This window comes from Euprymna scolopes, chromosome 8, assembly GCF_053919585.1.
Source record: "Euprymna scolopes isolate OS-2025 chromosome 8, ASM5391958v1, whole genome shotgun sequence".
Classification (NCBI taxonomy): domain Eukaryota; kingdom Metazoa; phylum Mollusca; class Cephalopoda; order Sepiida; family Sepiolidae; genus Euprymna; species Euprymna scolopes.
Window position 1 is genome coordinate 119,862,270 of NC_136489.1, and position 25,513 is coordinate 119,887,782.

A 25,513-nucleotide genomic window follows, 5' to 3' on the forward strand; every position below is an offset into this window, starting at 1 on the left:
AGGCCGGAAAGTGGGGACCCCGCAGGCTCCCCTAAAGAAGGGGCACTCCTGCAATTTTAAAAATTGCCTGAGTAACCCCGTCAGCATTCCCCAGTCAGGGCGCCTCAGGCAGCAAGCAATAAATTTGCCCCACCGGAAAGCCCGGTGGCAAGGCCTGGGAGGGTGGACCTCCTAGGTATTACCCAGGCGGCGTACCTCAGTCCCAACAGGTGCTAGGCCGGTTCCCGGCCCCTCACCTGTTGGGCTGAGTGTCAAGTGATGAATCCTTGACGTGTACTACCCTGTCTCCTTGCCGCCGAAGCCGCTAGGAGATACATCCCATCACACTGGATGTGTAATGGGGTCCCTCAGTGTTGGGAGATTCTATTTATAAACGATGCTGCTAGGAACTGACGAATCAAATTAATCCACGTTCTGCTATCAACCAATCAGAAACCAGAATTGCTCCATAAAAATTAAACCTTTTTAGCAATCTTGCACATATTTCTTTTCGTGTCAACACGAGAAGGATCTTTCACTCTTTAGTTGCAAAATTATACATGCATAATACATGTACAGAACAGCTGCTCACTGAGAATTCGTCATCTCCAGGACTTGTACAGAATAACTACCCATCGGAAACTCTTCTGAAACTAAACATGGCTTATAACGCAAGAAATTTTCTGGGTCGCTGCAAGAATCAAGAATCAAGATGTGATAGTAATGAAAATTGTTCCAAGCATCAATTTCTACTCGCATATTTTCAGAATTAATCAATTAGTTCTTGTGGACTCATGTCTTATAATTTTCTCCACTCTTTATCTGTGCCTAAATCTAAACGTAGATTCCATGAGCAAAGCTTCTTTCTTAGAACTGCACGGCAGTGGAACTCTCTGCCGCTTGCCTGTTTCCCACCTGACTACAACTTGGATGTCTTCAAGTCCAACATAAACAAACTCCTGACAAACTGCCCCCTTAAGTAAGACACTCTATCTAAACACCCAATACTAATGATTACTACAATACTATCTCATTGATTACTGTACACGCAATAACCCTTATCCCTGAGTGGCCTTCGGGCCTTGATAAGTGGTGAACCTCATGTAAAAAAAAAAAAAGTTGTCTAAGGAAAAGAATATAAAATTTCATTTGAAAATGTCATTAAAAAAATCTACTTTCAGAGAAAGAAAACTATGATCTCACAACTCTGCTGTCTTATATCCATACTCACTGACAGGAAAAGGCTTTTGTTGGGAATGCACCTCTACTGCCTGAGATAATGAACTATTCCATGACGTCACTTACATACATGACGTTACTTCCGGGTAATACGGACCGGTTTACCAGGTCCGCCAGGTCAGTAAACATAGCTACTAACGAGTCAAAATTGAAAAAAGAATTGCAACTTAAAGTGCTCTTCTGTGCATGCTAAATATACATTCATACTTTTTACAATTTTCTTTTTTTAGTTTTATATGCATTAGGACATCTTACAGTAAGGGAAGCAATATGGTTTTGTTTCGATTCTAGCTTATGGCACCGAATCATTTTTCTTTTAAACTATTTAAATCACTTCTATACAGAGTGTCTATTAAGTCTGCCTACATAATCTACAGGGTGCCCACAAAATCTGGCTACATAATTGTTGGGGATTCCTGGAATAATGAACTATTCCATGACATCACTTCTGTCCATGATGTCACTTTTTGTTTACACAGACTGGTTTACCAGGTCAGTCAGAGATGGACACGTGGAGAGTATGGTCGTCACCCGCTAGTCCAGCAGTTAAGCAAAGATATTGCTCAATTTACCATTTTTTCATGTATTTTCGTTAATACATATTTATTTAACTGTTACTGTGTGCTTCCTTGCCAATTATTCAAACACTAACACCACAATAGCTTTGATAGTCGGTCCTGATGAAAAATTTGAAATCGCTAAAGCAGTGTAAAACTGTATAAAGCAACTCCTTTAATGGCACTGGAACCATATCCATTGTTGCTTGCCGTTCCAATTGACATGAAGATAAATGTTTGGCTGTATGTGGCTGTATGAGTAACTGTTTGTAGTATTTGGACTTTTCAGACTACTATTGTAATATATTAGCATGCTGGGGCAACGCCACGTAATTTGGTCGATTATTATCATTAGAAAAATAAAACAATTATTTTGGAAAATGTGGATTTTACAGCTTGGAATGTTTAGTCAGGAATTTAACTCAGAAATAAAATTAACAAAGTTGATTTAGGAATTTTCAGAGTAGTTGAGAAATTTGGTCAGAAGTAAATAAATTTTAGCTTATGTGAGAGGTCACCAATTTGTGTCCTTGGACACGAGATTGGGGTTTTGCTGACATAATAGGTAGTTAAGTCAGCAGAGATCAAACTGAAGAGTTGGTGAGAAACACATTAGCAAGAGAATATGTGGGCGACCCACGTTGGACGTAGTAAGGGAAAGAACCAGTGAAAATGTAGAAAGAGACTCAATGTACCAAACTCCGAAAAGGGAATCCATAAGATGAATAAAACCTGCGTAAAATAGAACTTGTTATGTCGTTCTTTCAGGGTTTGGACAAATAAGAAGGTATGTGTGCCTTTTGGTCTGAGACAAGCAGACATATGTTATTCGTTTGATTGCAAGAATATCTGTCTATAAAAGTTTATGTGTCAGGTTTGTTTACTACGAGCATTTGCGAAGAAGCGACCACAACCACAATGAACATTTTATATACATGCAGGACACAATGAATATTTCTATACTCTGTATACACGCATTCGTTAAATATCAATAACTCTATTATATACATCACTAGACGATACATAAGCCTATATAATATATATTGACTGACACATGTAAGAAAGACAGACATGTATATACACAAGACACACGTGTGTCTATATATATATATATATATATATATATATATATATAGACTATATATATATAGACTATATATATATATAGACTATATATATATAGACTATATATATATATAGACTATATATATAGAGAGAGACTATATATATATAGACTATATATATATATAGACTATATATATATATATAGACTATATATATATATATATAGACTATATATATATATATAGACTATATATATATAGACTATATATATATATATATATAGACTATATACATATATATAGACTATATATATATATAGACTATATATATATATAGACTATATATATATAGACTATATATATATAGACTATATATATATATATATATAGACTATATACATATATATAGACTATATATATATATAGACTATATATAGAGAGAGAGAGACTATATATATATATAGACTATATATATATATATATATATATATATATATTGACTATATATATATTGACTATATATATAGACTATATATATATATAGACTATATATATATATATATATATATACATATATATATATATATATATATATATATATATATATATATATATATATATATATATATAGACTCCCGCTATTCAACACTGTTCTCAGCTTTTGTGTTATTTTCACGTTTCAGTCGATGTAATCTCTGACCTTTTTCAGATGTTATTGTCGTCTTGTCAAACTCGGAAATTTTTCTATCGAATATTGTAATCTGCACAGAATTTTGAACAGAACCTTTTATTTAATCCACGGTGGTGGCATGATCTTATTCCGTCAGCCATGACTGGGTAGAAATCCTAAATAATTTGCAATTGCATTTTGAGTTTCGCACACACTGAGAATTGAGCCTTCACCCTCCTGTAGAGTGTAAATGAAAACTGAATTAACCAAGTACTTTATCCATTACGCCACATAACTGTTTGTTCCCATACTTACTTATCCAAATTTTGTGTCCTGAGCACAACTCTGTAGTTTTCAGAGACTGAACTGTTATAAAAAGCAAATATTACCAAGGAAAACAAACACAGAAATTTAAATTTTTAAAAGAGTGTATTAATGATGGATAGATACAAGATATAAGGATGTCTCAGGCTTGGTCTGTGATATATGGGTTCGTTAGGATAGATGGTCAATCAACGTTGATGTGATTTCCTCATTGGCCCTGGATAGCTTGTCAGTCTGACATCAAGTGTGACTAGAATATGAACAGCAAAGATTGGTGGTGCGTGAAGGCAAGTTATTTGCAATTTTGTAGTAGTTTAAAATGATAGGTTTGTGGTCGGGAAGATTGGTTACAATTTTCGGTAGTAGTTGAAAGGAGAAGGTTTGTTGTTGAAAAAGTCAGCTGTCAGGGTAGCAAGTATAGGTCATCTTCATGAAATCAAGTCAGGTTGACACAGCGTGATTTCTAGCTGGCTGGTTTCTGGTGAGCAATATTGAGCGCAACTATTTCCAGTGATGGGGTCCCAGTGTGTTATCTGCTGCTGAACCGAGATAATCAAAAGCAGTGGATGTGGATGTGGTCATAAACATTTGACTCCAAAAAGATAGAGATGAAAAACAAAATGATCATTAACATGTGAAAACTGCATTTCTTTTCATTTCTATTTTTGCTATAGTGAATGTTCCTATTTACTTGCCTCCCCACGAGGGCAGAGTTGGACACAAGGTCGGTTTTTAATGTGGGGAAAATACAGCTTCCTAAAACGGGGCACTCTGGATAGGAACAAAAATAAAAATCGCCTCAGTCTAAAAGGATGTCTCCTTCACTGATCGAGGTCAGAAAAGGCGAAGTTTAGTATCAGAACAGATACTACACTTTGTTCCTAGCCAAAAAAGGCCAGGATAGTGAATGTTGCATGGAAGTATTCAACGTACAAATTTGTGGAAACGCATGTCTGTAAGAGTCCCAACCGTGCTATGATCATGATGATTTAGGAACAAATCCCAATGTACCTGATTTCAATTTTAAACAGTTTTCGAACCACAGAACTAAGACACGGTTATAGAAATGAGATACAATTCTATATAAATTTATATGCAATAAAAGCCGTCGTGTGAAGCAAAAACAAAACCTTTTAGTATAACAACAATGAAAGGATTTATTTAAGTGGAAGACTGTCCAAGAGGGGGATGTCTTTCTTCGTTGCTTCCAGAGTTATCTCTATTGACCGACTGTGATTCGCAAAGGGACTGAAGAAATTCTTTAGGTAAAAATGAAATTAATACACGCTGGAAGCGGATTAGTCAGTGTGTAGCCAAATCGTACAGCAGGGATATTTATCCGCAAGAGAAAATAAGTCTTTATTTATGGCTGGTGAACAGTCGGATGACAGTTAGCATAACAACAACAGGAAGAGGGCATCATCTAACAAAATGCGATCCAAAAATGGTAACAATGCCAATGTATAGAAATGTTTTATTGCATATCAGAAAATGCTAATCTGTGATATCAGAACGCTGAACATGAGTCATCAGATGAGCAACACATCCCATTTTGCTTCATTTGATCTTCATTTCTTTTTGGCAGTCGAATTTCCGTTCACAGATGGATTTCGTATGCTTTTTTTTAAATCGTTATCCATTGGTACGTGTGAGTTGTTTTCCAATAGTTTCTGTTTTTATCCATAATCCTCTCTCCATTTTGGTGGATCTTGGGGTCATTTTTTTTTCTGTATTTGTTTCTGTAGCGTATGTTATACTAACTCTGGATTGCTGACCTGAAGAGTTTATTTGGTCTTTCCCAACGTCCCCTGTTTTTCAGGTGTCGCTGGTCTATTCCCAATCATCATTCAATCTATTCCTGAAAGTCAACAGACTATCCATGTCTTTATAGAATAACATTTGCTACCATGACAGTAGGAGAAGCTCGCCGTGAAACAAGCAAACAACAAAAGATATTGTGTCTTGAATAAAAACAAACAAACAAACAAACAAACAAAAAAAAACAGCTTATCTTATAGGCTTGTATATAATCATGTTTTCAAGTTGTTTTCACGTGTGAAGTATTTCATTTTGGCTTCAGGAGAAAATAGGGACCGTCTCACGGCCTTCCTCTTCTTAGTTAATTCACTTGTAGACCTGTATATCAGTGTGTTTATGATCTTTTTTCACGTGTGGGGTATTTCATTTCGCCCTCCAAATAATGTCGGGTTATTAGGAGAGAATACGTCCAGGTTTTCCTCTTGACAGCCATTTTTTGTGCATCGCTCCCCTCTTTTCACTGACGTGAGACCCAATTATATAAATCGTATTTAAATGAATTGTTAAAAACAATAAAAAACTGGGCGCTCAATGACCTAGCGTTTTCAGTTTCAATCAACGGTTTCAAATGCTGACACAACGGTCGTGTTGTCATAATCTGGGTCTGTAGAGAACATGAGTTGTACAGCAGCGCATCTCGGATCTCGCTCATTGAAATGTTTCACAGTTGCATCACACATATTCATTGAGTCAAGACAGGCATGTATTGAAAAGAAAGAAAAATGAACAAATAAAAATAATTGAATCAAATAGATAAATATAAATATGTCAATGCACTATAATTAGTTCTTCATGAGAATCATCCATGTCTTTTACTTTTAATCATATTCAGAAAGAGTAAAAGTTTGGTACTTTCCAGATTTCCATAGTACTTAGTGACCTGAACTACATACCAATAATAATTGCTCTGTTCTCAACAAATGATGGAACGGCAGGAAATGTAAGCAATCAATAGTTGTAAAATGATATGGAATTGGCCGACTTGAACAATTGATAATTTCAATGATTGAAGAAAGAAAGAAAGAAAGAAAGGAGGTTGAAATGCTGACTGAATGAGGGCAATCTTCAAACAGGTCTTGTAAATAATTACCACAATTATTTAAATGATATCAGGCGAAAATATATGTCAAAATAACAAACCATACACAGATTATGAAAGTTCTTGAATGAAAGAGGTTATCATATACGAAATAACTATTGAAAAATGTGTGTCGTTTACACACACACACACACACACACACACACACACACACACACACACACACACACACACACACACACACACACACCTAGGATTAAATTCTTTGTCTTTCCTCCGATGGGCGTACTGCCTACCATCACTGCCTAGCCTATTGAACTTGCTTTTGTCGCTAAAAAGCACTTTTGACCAATATGAAGAGTCATGATCTTCATTGCATCTGACGAAGTCCAGACGGCGTTTTCTGTTCTTTACAGAAATCATTGGCTTGCGTCTTGCAACATATCCTCGCAAATTAAATTCCTTTACTCTGTTCTTGACAGTAGAAAGAGACCACATTTTAACAAGATTGCACTGTTGTTGGATTTGGGGAGCCGTTTCAAATCTGTTTCTGAGGCTGCAGATCTTGATAGCATTATCTTCCCTGTTAGAAATAACTCTAGTACAACCAGATTTAGGGGCATCACGAACACTGCCGGTGTTTTGGTGCTTTTGCAGTCTTTTGTACCGTTTTCTCATCACATTTCAAACTGCGGCCGATTTCTCGATTGGATAAACCAGAAAGGTGTAGATTAATGAACTCCTGACGATCACTAAGAGAAGGTCATGTCATATGGACTAAATGTTATGTTGTATAACCTGGAACAACAACAATTACGATTAGAGATGCTTTGTTGCCTGTTGGTGGATATTTTAAACTGATTTAGGGGTGATAATTTAAGCTGGTTATAAGTGAATTTGTTGCTGCGGACTTTCTTTTTGCCTCCTCAATTCGAAGTTATTTTTTTTAAATTGACATAAACACTAGCATATTTCAATTAAAAGTCAAATATGAACAGGTAAAATCATAGAAGAATAAAAGGCCAATCAAATGAAGTATAGTTTGTTTAAAAAGTTACATTAAATTTAGCTTAAATTTGCAGTTTTTGAACAAAAATTACAAGTGCGGACTTTCTTTTTGCCGGCACTGTATATTTATAGTCATCCACATACAGTACTATTCTGCTGTATCACAGCTCATAAGTGCGGCTAGACAGGCAACTATCTCAAGCTAGGATCGAAACCCGACCGCCCATACAAAGTCAAGGCTTTGGCAGCTGCTGTGCGGGTAGTGAATTAACGATGTTTTGACATTGTCCAAATATCTAAGCTCGATTTGTTTACACAAAGCGCATCGCTTAATATATGTATTTATTAGTGTTGGGACGATTAATCGGGAATGGGGAAAATCAGCAAATGTGGGGGTATCAAAATTGGTATCGGAATCAAAATAATCGGTGCCTATTTTCCGATGCCAAAATGATTCTTTTAATTGTCTTTTTTATTAGATTTTGTATGAAGCAAAATCTTCCATTACTTGTAATAATAATAAATTATAATAAATATTTATTGATTTTAAAATACTAGTAAAGCTAAAATTTATAGCTCATTCTTCACAAATGTAATTTTATGTTCAGGAAAATATCTGCATATTTTACATCTATTATTTTTTTACAGAAATCGGAGAAAATCAGAACTAATACAGAATCAGAAATAATAAAGAATCGGAGTTGGTAATTATATCGGAATCAGAAATTTATTATGGAATCGGTAATTGTATCGGAATCTGGAAAAATATTGGGATTATCCCATCACTAATATATATATATATATATATATATATATATATATATATATATATATATATATATATATATATAGTGGACTCTCAACATACGAGCTACCCCGAGTCACGAGAAATTCAGAGATAAAATCCTCCCCTACACACAAGCGAAAATCCAAGTTATGATTTTCCAGATGCAACCACTACGTGGTCGAGTGTGCATGTTTTTTTTGTTTTTTTTTTTTATTACATGGTGGTCACCACTTATCAAGGTCCGGAATCCACTCGGGGATAAGGGTTATTGCATGTACAGTAATCAATGGGATAGTATCGTAGTAATCGTTAGTATTGGAGATTTGATAAAGTGTCTTACTTAAGGGGCGATTCATCAGGAATTTATTTATGTTGGATTTGAAGACATCCAACTTGTAGTCAGGTGGGCTCCTAAATGGTGCCATTTAATTCGAGATACTAGCTTCATCTGGCAACAAATGAATCTTGTATGTCGGAGGTCCACTATATATATATATATATATATATATATATATATATATATATATATATATATATATATATATATATAGTAATGTGATTGACAATTTAAAATTCAAATTAGAATTAAAAATTAAAAATCTGTTTCATTAGAAGGAACAACAACAAAGTCAATAATTTGTATGATCGTTTCGGAAACGATGTTTTTATTGTGATAGACATTAAGCCACGGACAATAATTTTGACATATAGTTTTTTTTAAACAAAGTTTCCTCATCAGCAAAAGTATTGGGTGTTTTTTTTTTAATATATGTAAAAGACACCATAAACAAACTTAGCATTTTTAAGTTAAGCAGATGTATCTGGAAAAAATTAAAATAAAAAGGAAAATATTTACTTGATAAGCAAATTAATATGGGTTGAGGATAAAAAATAAAAATAGAATAAAATTATAAATCTGAATTTGGTTTAAATATAAAGTTATAATAATATATTTTTAATAAAAGTTAAGAATTATACATATATATATACGTATGTATATATATATAAAAAGTAGCTCTAGGATATCTGCCTATCGAGCTTATTATATATCTGAATTACAACGAGCACTGTTCTTTTTTTGTATTTTAATTAAATTAGTAATTTTACTATCACATTAAAATACACTCTGCTCTCTAGATTACTGTTCTAATCCCCTTTATATATATATATATATATATATATATATATATATATATATATACATAACCGGCAAAACCCGGGGGGGGGGCCCTTTCGCCAACAAACTCATCAGAAGTTAATCGTCGACCTGTACAAACAAATAAATAAAATACCACGTATGGTTATTATAGAATTTTTCTCTGTAAAATGTAATAATTAGCGCTCTTTAGCCAATAAATTTTATGGGTATAAAGATTAATTAGTCCTACTAGTTAGTCTTGATCATATGTTTGACTTTTTTATTTGGTGTCTAATCTCTGTGATGAAGAAGAAATTTTATTTCAATAAAAAATTCTGTAGTCTCAGAAACGATCGTACACAGATTGATCATTGATATTGAATTCTTGGAGCCTAAGTAAATGATTTTTCCATAAATAATATTACCTTATACCTTTTCTATCTACCTATCTATCTACCTATCTATCTGTTTATATCTATCTATACTAGACTACCTGTGGCACATTGGGTCAGTAAATATTATAGCTAGTTATGGAATGGAGAATATAAAATGTAAGTGAGTATACAGAATTAATGTATAAACACGCAAAAATTGAATGTGCATGCAAAAACAAACATGGCGACCAGTGACAACAGTATAGAATACATTGGATAACAAAGGTTTTTTTTTTCTTTTTTTTTACATGGAGGTCACAATTTATCAAGGCCCGGAGGCCACTCAGGGATAAGGGTTATTGCATGTACAGTAATCAATGAGATGGTATTGTAGTAATTATTAGTATTGGAGATTTGATAGAGTGTCTTACTTAAGAGGGCGGTTTGTCAGGAATTTGTTTATGTTGGACTTGAAGACATCCAAGTTGTAGTCAGGTGGGAAACAGGCAAACGGAAGAGAGTTTCACAGTTGTGCACTTCTGAGAAAGAAGCTTTGTTCATGGAATCTACGTTTTGATTTAGGCACAGATAAAGAGTGGGGAAAATTATTGACAGTAGTTTCAGCCAGACGGGTGTTTCTTGTGAAAGATTGGCAAGGGCGGACAAGAGATTGGAGCTCAGATGAGCACTTACCATGGAAATAACGATAAAATAATGACAGGCTCGCAACGTCTTTTCTGTGGGAGAGAGGTTGCAGGGAAGAGAAAAGGGCATCCCCCACTAAACTACAAAGTCTATTTTGTACTCTGTTAAGGCAGGATAGGCTGTTTTTAGCAGCTCCTGCCCAGATGTGGCAGCAGTACTCCATCCTTGGACGTACTTGGCTTTTATACAGATAGAGAATTGCATCAGCAGTGAGATATTTTCTGGAGCGGTAGAAGGATCCCACCATTTTCTTAGCGTCCTTGGCAACAGATCTGATGATGTATGTGTTCCATTTCAGATCAGGAGTAAAGGTCAAACCCAGAAGCTTGTCAAAACATGGAGCCTCCCCAAGACGAGAGCTGTCCATTTCAATTGATGCCAGATGGGGATCAGAGCGTTGATGATGTAAAGATAGAAGCTTGGTTTTGGATGCATTAAAAGTGACCAGCCACCTCTTCCCCCACTCTACCACATGCTCAAAATTAGAGGAGAGAGAATCAGAGAGAACTTTGTCATTTACAGCCTTTGATGTGTTGCCGTAGATGGTTGTGTCATCAGCATAGATGTCAACGAATGATTTAAATATGTGTTTTGGGAGATCATTGATGTTGATCAGGAAGAGAGTTGGGCCCAGGATGGACTCATGAGGGACTCCAGCATTATTACTGTGGGCCTCTGATTTCTGCCCATCAACCACTACTCTGATGAACCCATTGGAGAGAAATGATTTAATAATTGAGAAAACATTTCCAGTTATACCGTAGCTGGAAATCTTGTAAAGTAGGCCCTTATGCCATACCTTATTGAAGGCCTTCGATATGTCAAGAGCAATTACCCTGGAAAGGAAGCCTTTGTCAAGAGATTCACTAATCCTATGAAATATAACTGTTAGCACATCTGATGTAGATCTTGCAGAGTGGAAACCATATTGCATGTCACTAAGAAGGTTGTTTCTGCTGAGGTGGTTGACTACTTCTTTATTTAATATGGATTCCAACAACTTACTCATGACACACAGTTAATTTATTGGTCTGTACTGAGAGGGAGATGACTTTTCACCTGAATTCTTAAATACAGGGCATACTGATGAAGTTTTCCAGGGTGTTGGAAAGCACTTCTCCTTAAGGCAATGCTTAAACAGTTTTATAAGTATGGGGGCAAGTTCTGGTTGGAGCTTTTCCAGCACTATAACTGAAATGCTCTCAGGGCCAGTTGCTTTACTGGAATTAAGGTTCATGATTAGCTTGCCAACCTCGCACACAGATATTTGTATGTTGCATAGTGTGTTATAGGAGGAAATATGTGGCGTTGATGGCCTTTATCGCATAGGGTAGAATTAGCTGAAAAGTTCTTGGCAAATAGTCTGGCCTTGTCTGATGCTGACGAGATGACCTCAGGTCCATTGATGATGGTTGGGATAGAATGCACACTTCTGTTCAGGATCCTGTTTGCTATTTTCCAAAACTGGTGAGAACCAAGCTGCTGCTCAGCTACTTTGGATTTAACGGACTGAGCATATAGCTCTCTTGCATTTTTTATTACTCTTTTACAGTGGTTGCTGGCAGTCCTAGAAAGCAGATTTAGTCTCAGTACATCTATTACGTTGGTAGCTATGGAAAAAGTGATTTCTGTGTGCGATGGCAGCAACACATTCTGGGGAGAACCATGACTGGCTGTTAGGTTTTTGTTGGAATTTTTTGGATAGTATGAATTCGATCAGATCTGATACTATAGAAGACACATCCTTTTTAAACATGGAATGCAGAGGTAGATCAGATATGAATATTCGGAAGCTATCTCAGTCAGCCATAAAGTATCGATATACAGTATGATGGAGAGGTACGTCTGAAGACTTATTACATTTAATTTTTATCTTAACTGCTACAGCGGAATAGTTGGAGGATCCCAGAGGAGATAGAGCGGAATATGAACATAGCTCAGAGGAAGTTGTGAGGAAAAGGTCTAGAAGGCTTGTATACTGACCGGTAGTATGCAGTGGTGTAAGCTAGTGCAACCCGGAAGCACATATAAGGTAAATTAGGGTCTTCTCTGGAGATATCACTACCACATGGAAAGCTATCTTTAATGTAGGCACATATTCCATGCCCATGGCGATCTTGAGGGTCAGATTTAGATGTTAAGTTAGAGTATCCTTTAATTATGTCACCCGTCACCCCTGCCCCTCCATCGTCCTACCCCAATGTAAATAGATTTTTTGTGAAAAATTAAACAGTTCTTCTGCTCGGTATATGTTCGGTGTGTTACTTACGGTAAATTTGGGGGGGGGGGAGAGGGCGTTACTTTCGGAAAAACGGTAAATTAAACTGCAGAAGCACCTGTTATACAAGTGCTATAATTGAATACCCCCCTCCTAAAAAAATATTTTTAGATCAATTAAAAAGCATCAAAAACTACGTAACACAAAAAAAATGAGCCACATTTTTTTTGTTTCTGAAAACTGTTATTTGAAATGTCTGCTAAAAAATTCTTCCGCAATATGGCAAGTCACCTTACTATGCGCGTCCATGCGCGAACGCATCATGTAAGAATAGAATAAACGATGGCGGTGAGTTGGTACAAAATAGTGCGAGGGTTCAGGGGTTAATACCATGCAAACGGTAAATTTGCGACGGATTTAAATATCAGATTCGTTGTCGACCACCCCGAAAACCTGTTTAAAACAAACTTTATTGGTCGGTGTTCTGTTGTAGTTAAAGTAAACATTTACCCTTATTTTTTTTTTAATTATTGTTTTAAAGGCCGTTGAAACGTATCAACAACAAAAACAACAACAAAAAGTAGGTTTTATTTTCTTTTTAGGAGATAAACTATGCTGGGTTAGGTCGTAAAAACATACCAAATATTTTTTTTTTAAATGTAAATTGATCAAGTAATTTTCTTTTACATTAGGAAAACATTTGTTTAGTTTTTTTTTTTCTTATTTAAAAACGATTCTAACTTGCAATGAAAATACAATCAAAATAATCGTTTTAAAAATTTGGGACGCTGAAAACGTACATGGTTTTTTATTACCTTCGATTTTATATCGTTTCGTTTGTATCAGAATTATTAAAAAAAGGTAATATAAAGAAATATAAGGAAAAATATTTAATCCGGAAAAGAACATTTCGTAAAATACCGATTGATTATTTGTGCATTTTATTATTTGAAATGAAAAAAGTAAAACACTTAAGCAGAACGATTGGTGCAAGTCTATAAATGGTCCACATTTTTACTATAAAAATCTGAAAAAAAAAAATCTTTATAATGTACGTACTTGTCACTGCATGAAGATGTCATATTCCCAAAATCACGTAAATCGATCAAGTAGTTTTTTTTTTATTTAAAAAAATCAAATATTATGAGACATTTTATCGAAGAAAAACTTCACGCCATCTTGTTTTTTTTTTAGCGACATCTATTGGGAATGTTTGGAATATAAGACCAGCAAGGGGCAGACAATCGACTTTCCACACTATAAAAAAAAAAAAAACTTGGAAAATTAGGACATTTATAAGTTTTTGAGGATGTTGAAAACGAAAACAACGTTTAAAATTCCAGCAAACGAGTAGTTTCTAAGATATGAAGAAATGTTAGTTTAAGGAAAGTGGGGGGATCACTTTTCTATAATAATTTAACGTATAATGATCACCCACTTTATGGCCAGCAGTAGTGTAAAACTTGAATTTACGCCGCTGAAATACACATTTGCCGAATTTTTTTGGAGGAGCGTCAACGTGTGGATGCTCAATTTACGTAAAATTCTTCATATCTTCATACAGAGCCTATTTTTGGCACTTTTTTTACAGCCATAAAATGTTTCAAACATAGTTATTTGTTTTCCTAGTTTTGCATATGAATTACAAAATATCTGATATTTCCTCAAAACCTCTAGCTTTGATCGAGAGGAGACTAAAACTTGCTGCTATGGTTTCAAATGATCTGAAATAACAGCAAGGGGAGACTTGGTTCCAAATATTTCTCATATATTATATCTCCCTTCTTTGGTTTTCATACATGAAGTAAATTTCACAGTGTATAAGGATTATTTGATACTGGAGATATTCATAATCGTACCCTATTCCCAAAAGAGTGGAAGAATGACATGAGAAATATTTGGAATCAAGTCTCCCCGTGCTATTATTTCAGATCATTTGAAACCATAGCAGCAAGTTTTAGTCTCCCCCTCAATCAAGGCCAGAGGTTTTGGGGCAAAATAACACACACACACACACACACACACACACACACACACACACACACACACACACACACACACACACACACACACACACACACACACACACACACACATTATTATTATTATTATTATTATTATTATTATTATTATTATTATTATTTATGTAAATACAGTCATATCTTGCTACGATGTGCAGACCGTTTCAATCATATTTGATTTCATTAGGCAAGAAAAATTTAAATACAAAAATTAAAAAGTTTCCAGATCTTTTGAAATTTTGAGGAGAGAAAATATGCCATGACTGGTGTGAAGCAAAGCTAAAGTTCTTATGGATTTTCTCTCCTCAAAATTTGAAAAGGTCTGGAAGTTTTCTAAATTTTGTATTTTAATTTTTCTTGCCTGATGAAATCAAATATGATTGAAACGGTCTGCACATCGTAGCAAGATATGACTGTATTTACATAAAGAATAATGAAAAAATATATTTTGCTCTCTTTGATTGAGCACTATCAACGACCCTTGTTGAAATTCAATTAGTTTTAATTTTTTAATATTTTTCTATCTTGAATATATATATATATATATATATATATATATATATATATATATATATATATATATATATATACACACGAAAAATTTGCTGAATCTGGTATCTAAGTGTCAAATCTATAATACTCTGCTGAAAAGATTGAAAAAAAAAATACAACTAAAAGAGCCTCTCCCATATTTGGTTTTGTGTTTCCCGTTTGTATTAGAAACTAAGCACCACTTAAAAATCTTTAGATATTGAATTTTTTGCATTTGGCTTACATTTGTTGGTTTGCAATAGCTAATAATCCACTCCAAAAATCGAATATATATATACTAGCAAAAGTACCCGTCGTTGATTGGGTTCAAAAACAGCCTATAGAAAATGGACTCTGATTTATGAAAGTATGATAGGTTATGCAAAGGAAAGGTTGTAAAGAAATAGCTTCGAATTTGGGGGTATCAAAACCAAAGCAAAATATGATGAAAGTAAAAATAAAATAGATAGACCCCATAATTTATTATACCATACCTGTTCACACTGAAACACTTATCACAATATTCTGTGGATCTATGTTAAAAAACTTGTTAAACTTTGGGACATATTTCAATATTGGAGGTCAGGCGCGAACGAACACCCAATAATTTTATCATACCATATTTCTTCAAACTGAAACATAATTATCAAAGTATACTTACGCAGATAGATATAAAAAGTCTTTATCAAGTTGGTGCCTATTTCCATTCTATGGGGGCCAGGCGCGAACGCAGACCCCACAATTTTATTATACCGTCCCTATTTAAGTTAAAACATACTTATCAAAGTATTATTATGTACATCTACATCAAAAACACTTGTAAAGGTTTTTTTTTTAATTTTTAAATTTTTTATTTCCATACTTTGTGGACCAGGCGCGAACGCAGACCCCACAATTTTAATGAGCCACCGTTCTGTCAGATCAACCTTGTGGACCAGGCGCGAACGCAGACCCCACAATTTTAATGAACCACCGTTCTGTCAGATCAAACATACTCATTCCTGTGTCTCGATACATCTATCATTATATGTAATCAGTTTTTTAAAATAGTCAACCATATAGGAGCCTATTCACACACACACACACACACACACACACACACACACACACACACACACACACACACACACACACACACATTCAGCTTTATATATATATATATATATATATATATATATATATATATATATATATATATATATATACAATAATTATAATAATAATCATAATACTAATAATAAGATTCTTTATTTTGTAAGAACTTGATCTACATTTGTGGGTACGAAATGTTATCCGAATAAGTTAATGGCTAAAATGCCACATGAAATCAAAATGAAGCCACTAAAGAGAAGAAGCAGAAGACTAAAAGAAATTAACGACAAATGTGCTGCAGTTTCGGCTGCAATGCTGTTGCTGGTGTGCATCATGAAACCCATTGGCCAACCAACTTCACAGCCTTTCACCTGAAACGAAAAAAAAAAAAAACCCCACATTTCTCGTTTTATTATTATCACCAATTTTATTCGTGACAAATCAGGATTATTTTAATAATTTTTATGTATAAATTAGATTGTTACAGATTTAATTTAATATAATATTTTATATTTAAGTACCAACAAAACCGCGTGGAAATTCCACAGTGCTTTATAGATCAAACTGCCTAATTTACTGTTAATACTAATAACATTTCTTTAGAAATAATGAATGTCTGTTAGGGTCAACACTATTAAGAAAAATGAACGATTTTATTTCATATACATACATACATACATACATATATATATATATATATATATATATATATATATATATATATATATATATATATATATATATATATAAACAATCCTCATCGTCAGCTAAATAGTTTTTAATTTTTAAATAAATAAAACAAATACGTTCGTTTTTGAGTTATTAATTTAAAATCGTAGCAATGTAATTCTTTTTAAAACACTATTCTCTGTCTTCTCACCACGTAAACACGATTATCAATAAGACATACTTCAAGTCAATAAAACGAATGTCACGTTTTTAAATGTGTTTATTTGAAATGTATTCATTTTAAATTGTACTGTTTTAGTCGATGAGAGAATATAATTTGATTTTGGAACAATTCATTTCAAAATGGTTAACGCTAGAATGTTTTACCTTAGCAGCATCAGGTTAATAACTAATCATTATTTCTACGAATTGTAAACTCTCATTTTTTTAATGGGTGTGAAAGGGGATAACGTACGTTTAAGCTTCACATGTTATAATACAGATTACTTCGTGCATAAATGTTGGCCATGGAAACGAAAATGTTGTGTTAGACTTCCGGTCTTACTTGACACTGTAACGTTACCAAATCATTTATGACGTTAGCTGGAGAACCTTTTCGACTGAACCGATTACTTTTCACCTTCTAATTAACAGAAACAGCTGTAGTCCCATTGATACATTTTAAGTAGCCAGTCCGATGTGTAGTGAGGTCTTTCTGTAATAGTAACGGTAGCAGTCGTTGTAGATGTGTTAATCTTTTATTTTATTTTCTTTGTAACTGGAATTAATGAAAGCAACTAAAAGACCAACCATTTTTTTTCCCTCTGGGCTGCGTATTAGTTTCTGTTATTTGGTCTAGCTTTTATAGTAAGTATATCTAAATGAATGCAACTTTGCAGTCAACCTCCGTAATGAACGATAGAAGAACCTTGACAAAAGATTTCCGTTCATTTTGATGTCAGATATCCAAGAGGCAGGATCTACATTAGTAGTAGATACATATACATACATATACATATACATTCATCATACATATATGCATATGATCATAGATACTCGCCATTACAGCAAATTGTACATGACGCCAACTGTGATCCTGAAGACCTGAATCAGCTGATGGAAGACAGGGAAATCTGGAGAGAGAGAGAGAGAGAGAGAGAGAGAGAGAGAGAGAGAGAGAGAGAGAGAGAGAGAGAGAGAGAGAGAGAGAGAGAGAGAGAGTCACATTGGTCCGGACAAGGAGCTCGACCAAATAGAGATACAATAAGAAATACACGTATTTATGGGAAGGCTATTAGAAAATGTAAATTACACTTACAGTGAAATCACTTCTGCAGCAAGGCAGCATGCAGAGAAATATGTGCAACAAAGTCGTTTAGGCTCTTTGGTCAAGGGCTGAGAATTGATTGACTCCATCAGAAACATACCTAATGTACAAACACAGTCAAGGCTTTCAAAGGCAATACTCAAATGGATAACAGGTCTGATAGAAGTCCCTGCATTTTGAAAGTCGTGTCAGAAAGTTAAAGAGTTTAATTTGGAACTTTGCTACACATGGGTAGGACGATATTACATACATTTGCACTGGAAACACTCTCTGTGTTGGCACCGAAAATATATATCCAAGAGAGATAAGTCCGACGCTAGAAAGGGTACTAAGATGGACGAATATTTATGCAATTAATTATAGCTTAAAAGAAAACAGCTTTACTTACTGTCATATTGAACTTCAAATAATCCCAACTTGTATTATCAAAACCATAACCATTTATTAGGATGCTTTTTACATAAACAGCTTCTATACACATTAAGGCAAGCGTGTCTCTATCATATCCTGGCGTCTGTAAAGCCTGTATAATGAAAGAAAACTCAATCAGCAAATAGATTGGAAACATATAAACAGATAAATAAAGAGGTATAATTGAAGTTGAAAGCTACAAAATGAGAAAAATCTGAAGGAAAATAAACCATGTTCAGAGTTGGGGGACACCTTCAGCCAGTGATGTAATGTGTTGATTGTGCTTGAAGACAATAAAAATATTGTACTCTCTAACCAGTATGTGATACTATGGACATCTATAATATAAATCTCATCTCTCTGTTTAAATGTATGTATGTATGTATGTATGTATGTATGTATGTATGTATGTATGTATGTATGTATGCATGCATGTATGTATGCCTAAAACTTTCGACAGAGGTGACTGATTTTCACGAGATTGATATCATTTCGAAGCTCGACCCTTCGGACGACAAATATCGAGAAATTGGCTAAAAACATTAATTCCTTCATCCTCAAGCACTTTTCTACAAGGAGGGGTCACTTTTTTTGCCGATATTTTCGAAAGTCATCTCCTCTTTTCGATTGACTAGCCTTAATTTAAACCGTCGCCACTTCCAGTTTGGCGATGGATACAACGGCAAAGACGTCACGTTTTTTTTCTGCTGACGATGGGTCTAATTGGGATGCCATCTTTATGGATCCTGGGTAAGCCGTATAGGTGTGGTAGCCTGCTGTGGTGTTGAGTCAGTTCTCTATATTTTGCAGAGGGTATTAGATGTTTGATCCTGCAGAGAGTCTGTGAGAGTTTCCTTTCTGTTTCTTTGTTCGGATTTTTTTTTTTGTTCTTTGCAGTAGCTGCCAGATTCTATTAGGTCTTCTAGTTTTTTGGAGTACTTTTTTCTGCCCATTACTACAGTAGCATTACTTTTTTCAGCCAGTAGTATTATGATGTTGTCGTCATTGCGTAGTGACTTGATGGCTGATATTTCTTCTTTCGAGAGGTTGAGTTAAGTTGCAATTGGACGCCTCTAATAACAAAATCACAGAAAAAGAAAGCATAGTATATACCCATTCTAAGGGAGGTATCTTCACAATAACAAAATCTCTTTTTTCTTAGAGTTGTTCTCCTTACATCATGTTAAAAAAAAACATAAATACACATGGGTATCGAGCCTCTGTTTCGTAAAAAAATTAAGCCATAGAAAAACTTTTAACAAATATCTTAGTGACCTCTGAAGATTGAACCTTCTTTATGATCTACAGACCCACCCTCAAACAAATGGTTCGAATTCTTGTAATGCAGAACCAACCCCGTTTTTCCTTAGTAGGAGAAGAAGCATGTTTTCAACACCCGAAGAAGGTAGCAGGTGGCAGCAACCGAAACGTTGTGCTAATAACAATCAAGATGAGAATAATAGTCCGATTAATTAACATAACACAAGAATTCACATTTCATTTCAGAAATTCAGAATTGTATTAACCTCTATGTCCAGTCATTAACTCTAAATATATTTTAGAGTTAGTTTATGGACACTTTTGGAGTGGGAGTAAGTTTTGCAACAGTTTATGAAAGTTAGGTACGATTTACGGACAGTCGTGTGTTTGCGACACTTGACAATAGTCTCCAGTTGGGGCCAGTTGAAGGCAGATTGTGATGCAAAGGAGATGGGAAGCTGAATTGATCAACAAACTAATAACTGGATAGAAAAGAAAGATGTGGACGTTAGTATCTAGAAAGTCATTTTCCGTGATGTTATCACACACACGCGCGCGTGCGTGCGTGCACACGCGCACACACTCACACTCACACGCACGCACACACACACACACACACACTCACACGCGCGCACACACACACGCACACACACATACACTCACACACACACACACGCACACACACACATACACACACACACGCATACACACACATACACACACACACATACACTCACACACACGCACACACACACACAGAGGATATCTGCAGAATGCGTCAAAGTTTGTGTGCTTGTTTGTTTTTTGTTTCTCTTGCATTATTTATTTTTACACTTGTGAACTAGTTCTCGCCCTCGGCAGTCGTCAATTGAGAGACGACAACATGGCCAGAATGAGAAGAAGAAAAGACGAGGAAGAAGAAGACCACGGAAACAGCGTTGGGGTTGGCAATTGTTGTCGAGCAGATAAGCCCATAGCTCCACAAGCAGACTGTTAGCATTTTCAGAGCCCTCACCACCAATCTAGAGTTAGATCTCTTACTCAGTAAGCATGTATTATTGCATTTGAAGAAAATTCTGATATAATTAAAACAAAAGGCTTTTAATGCATATAAAACATCTTATATTCAAAATTATAAAATGTTAAAAGAATGGTTTTGAGTGGTTGAAATTCTACATGGAAGAACACAACTTTATATTTTCACCGTCAACAGATTTTTGCAACATGAAATTCCAAGTCTGGGGCAAATACACATCGAACCTCACGTCCGAACTGCCACGTTGCATGATAGAGTTTATCTGGTCTTACTTTCTTATTATTAGTTCCAACATTAAGAGGTTACTGTATCCTGGCATATTGAAGTCGTTAACGTTCTGCCTACTAACACAAACCAATTCCACAAGGGGTGATTGATTATACAGCTTTCCACAGAAGTAGTTATTGGAGCGGAATGAAAAAAGATGAATGCAGGTATGATTCAATGTAACAAGTTACTGAAGAATAAATGTGGGAAACATTTGATATTAATTAATTTCTGTATTCAGCACAAATACTATTCAGAGACACATTCAAAACAAATGTTAACTCTCCAGAAACGCCAACAAACGCAATCAAGTAAAAACAAAAATTTCTCTCTCTCTCTCTCTCTCTCACTCTCTCTCTCTCTCTCTCTCTCTCTCTCTCTCTCTCTATCTATCTATCTATCCATCTATTTTCAAACAAATCAAGCAAAAAACAAAACAAAACAAAAAAACAAAACAAAACATGAAACACTTATCGCTTGCTGGCTTTTGATTTTGAAGTATTATTTTTTAGCCTCTTACATGAAGTTGCTTCATGTCTTGTCTGGAACGATTTCCATTAATGAAATAGCAAAACAAAACATATGATGACTGTTTACCTCATTATTGGTTTTATAGATCAAAAACATGGGGAAAAATTAGAGAGAAAAAAATCCTCAATGAGTTTATACCTGAATAATATTCCATAGAACAGATGTGAGGTTTCTGTCATTATTGATAGCAACACAGATGAAGACATCCGCCAGAAAATCAGTATCTGAAAATATCTAGAGGAGCTCATCTTTACACAAATTATAAAACTCATATAATTGTAGAATCGGATGACAAAGCCTCATCCTAACTTTAAAAAACACTTCATTGGGTCTTCTTATTAAGCATGTAAATAAAAGGGAGGAAAGAGAAAGATATTAGGAAAGAAATCTAACATATAAAAGTCATATATATGTCCGTTTGTCTGTCCGTCTGTCTATCCGTCCGTCCGTCCGTCTGTCTGTCTCTATATTTTCAAACTCTATCTTCTCTGAACCTAAAAGTCGCAGAACGGCGCTATGGGCCTCAAATGATTGGATTTTTTTATGGGCTGTTCTTTTATGGATCTTCAGCCAGTTAAAATAGATTTTAAGGGGTCAAAAAGGGGTCAAAAATTGAAAAACTCGTTATACATTTTATACATTTATCTTGATTTATTTTTAATTTTTAATTTTTTAATCAGTTCATATGCGTGTCACGTTGGTACAGTGGTAACATCACCAGCTTTGAATGCTACAGTTTTGCTTCGGTTTCGATTCTAGCTGATGGCGACCATATACTTTTTTTTTTTAAACTTTTGAAATCACGACTCTATAATAATATATACGAAATGTGGACAAATTAAAATATCATATTTAAGCGTATTTTAAGACCGGACAAAGCCGGGCGCCCCTCCGCTAGTACCTCTATAATTATAGACGAAAACAACAGGTTAAAAAGTCCAATATTTGTAAATAATTGTTCCGTTAGTAAGAAAGAGAGAAAAGTTCATATCTGAAGGCTAGAATGGATGTCCTATTTGTAAGGAAAGGAAAATAGTTCATACGTGAGAATGTTTGTAATATACGAGTCAAACCGTGAGTAAGTGGTCACGTAGGTATGTGTATGGGTGTGTTATATTAATTCCACACGTGTCGACCGTTGCCATGTTAGAATATTTAGACCTTCACCAGACGTTCTGGACGGGGGTAGGACTTTTTGAGAGAAAATTGTGAGTTGAAAGAAACGTCATGGAATGAGTCAGTTCACTGTCTCCTTACTGGAAAGAGAAGTAATCTAACAGACGGTCCATCAACTCCAACTATGTATTCAGTGTGCTTGAGGGATGGCATCTGATTGGACAAGCTAGAAAAGAAGTCAAACACTTGCACCAATCAGCACCAAGCTTAGAAATTAAACACAGATCCAAAACCGTAATATGGTTGTTACTGCTGTTACATAATAATCTGTGAAAGATCACGATAGAAAAGAAATAAAATTCTCTAAACAATTTCTATAACTTTATTTATATGACATACACAGTTGGGTATAGGTTGCCAAAAGTTACGAAATAAAAGTTAATAAATGTAGACCGCAGAAAGTTTTTTCTAGAGTAGTATATTTTCAAGCGAAGATAGCCATGCTCAGAATATCTAGCTGATGTGTGTGAGGAGAGATTGTCTACCTCTTTCTTTGTGGCTGCTTAGAATCTCTCTAAATTCTCTGCAAACCTCTCCAAAGGCTTTTGGATGAAATTCTTTAAATGTTCAGTCAAAATTACTATTCCTCTTGTGATCTTATTGGTCATCATGTGTTCAAACGACCTCACTTGGGCTAATCTAAGAGTACAACGGCTGAAACGTTGTGACCATAGCAACATTTAATATGACTCTGTTCATGTCTTTCAATCGTAGGCGTGTCCCTTTTGTTCCTGAGATTCTCATGGATGGTTCCGTTCTTGCACTTTATTCGTTGAGGTCTGGTGGCTCTGCTCTCCAAGAGAAATCAACTCTGAAACTTCTTAGTCTTTCTTTCTCATCAAATTATCTTGTATAGTTTACGTACAAGGTGCCTTCAATAAGTTTACAGACGTTTTTTTTCGCATGGCCACTTTTATTAATAGTACAAACATGAAACTCTAGTCCCCTTCGAAGTAATCTCCTTCGGCTGCAATACACTTGTTATACCGTTCCAATAATTTCTGGAAGGCCCCCCATGGAAATCCTCTCGTGTGGGCGTGTTAATACCCCTCGTCACACCCACGTTCATCTTCCTAATTGTCTCATAATGACAGCCTCTAAGGTTTTCCCACACTGACATCAAACTATACACTTATTGTCTCTATAGACAAACGGCGGCCCTTATCTATGAAATTTTTTATTTAGCCAATCAACTCTGACTTTTTTTTACTTCTCCCACACCTCTCATCATCCCTCAAAGATTCCATGCCTTCCTTGAAGCTCTTATGCCACTCAAAAACTGATGCTCGCTTCAAAAGCAGTCTGAAGCATTCCATGCGTTTCTGTGGCATTTTTCCAAGTTTAAAACATAATTTTATTGCAAATCGTTCTTCTAAAGTGTCCTTACGTCCAGATTGCATTTTTGAAATTCACCAGCTGTAACAATCAGGCTTTAGTAGGGTGTATCCAAATTCCTGCTGTAGCTGTTCATTTAAACCTGGAATCGTATAAATTAATCAGACATCTCATAAGATGTATAGCAATAACCTATTGGATTTTGAAGAATTTATGACAATTATAAATACTGTGCAAAAAAATTTGGATACTTATTTAAGGCACTTTTTATTTGATCCTTTGCTGTTTCTGCTTCTCATACAGTCAGTTCTCCTATCGCTCTAAATGCTTTCTTATACATGAGACTATTGTTTACCTCTATATATCTATCATGAGAGCCTATATGGAGTACTGTTGTCATATTTGGACTGGTGAATCTATTACACTTGCGGGTTTCTGATAAGGTAGAGAAACGTATCTGTAATTTTATTGGCCTCATCTGTTCTTCTGTGCAAGCCTCACCTGTTCTTTACAACCATCTATCTGTTCTTTGCAACGCCTCATCTGTTCTTTGCAACCCCTCATCTGTTCTTTGCAACCCCTCAGCTGTTCTTTGCAACCATCCATCTGTTCTTTGCAACCCCTCATCTGTTCTTTGCAACCATCCATCTGTGCTTTACAACCCCTCATCTTTGCAACCATCTATCTGTTCTTTTAAACCCTTCATCTGTTCTTTGCAACCATCTATCTGTTCTTTGCAATCCCTCATCTGTTCTTTGCAACCCCTCATCTGTTCTTTGAAACCCCTCATCTGTTCTTTGCAACCATCCATTTGTTCTTTGCAATCCCTCATCTGTTCTTTGCAACCATCTATCTGTTCTTTGCAATCATCTATCTGTTCTTTGCAATCCCTCATCTGTTCTTTGCAACCCCTCATCTGTTCTTTGCAACCATCTAT

The 25,513-nt window shown here is 35.1% G+C and overlaps 1 protein-coding gene across 1 annotated transcript in view; it reads right to left on the reverse strand.

The window, feature by feature from the left end:
* LOC145284064 (ectonucleoside triphosphate diphosphohydrolase 8-like) overlaps positions 1-25,513 on the reverse strand; it is a 185,222-nt gene that overhangs the window by 75,513 nt on the left and 84,196 nt on the right. The window contains exon 9 of the mRNA XM_080133138.1: positions 18,949-19,083. Coding sequence (XP_079989264.1) covers positions 18,949-19,083 — 135 coding nt within the window. The remainder of the gene's footprint in view (positions 1-18,948; positions 19,084-25,513) is intronic.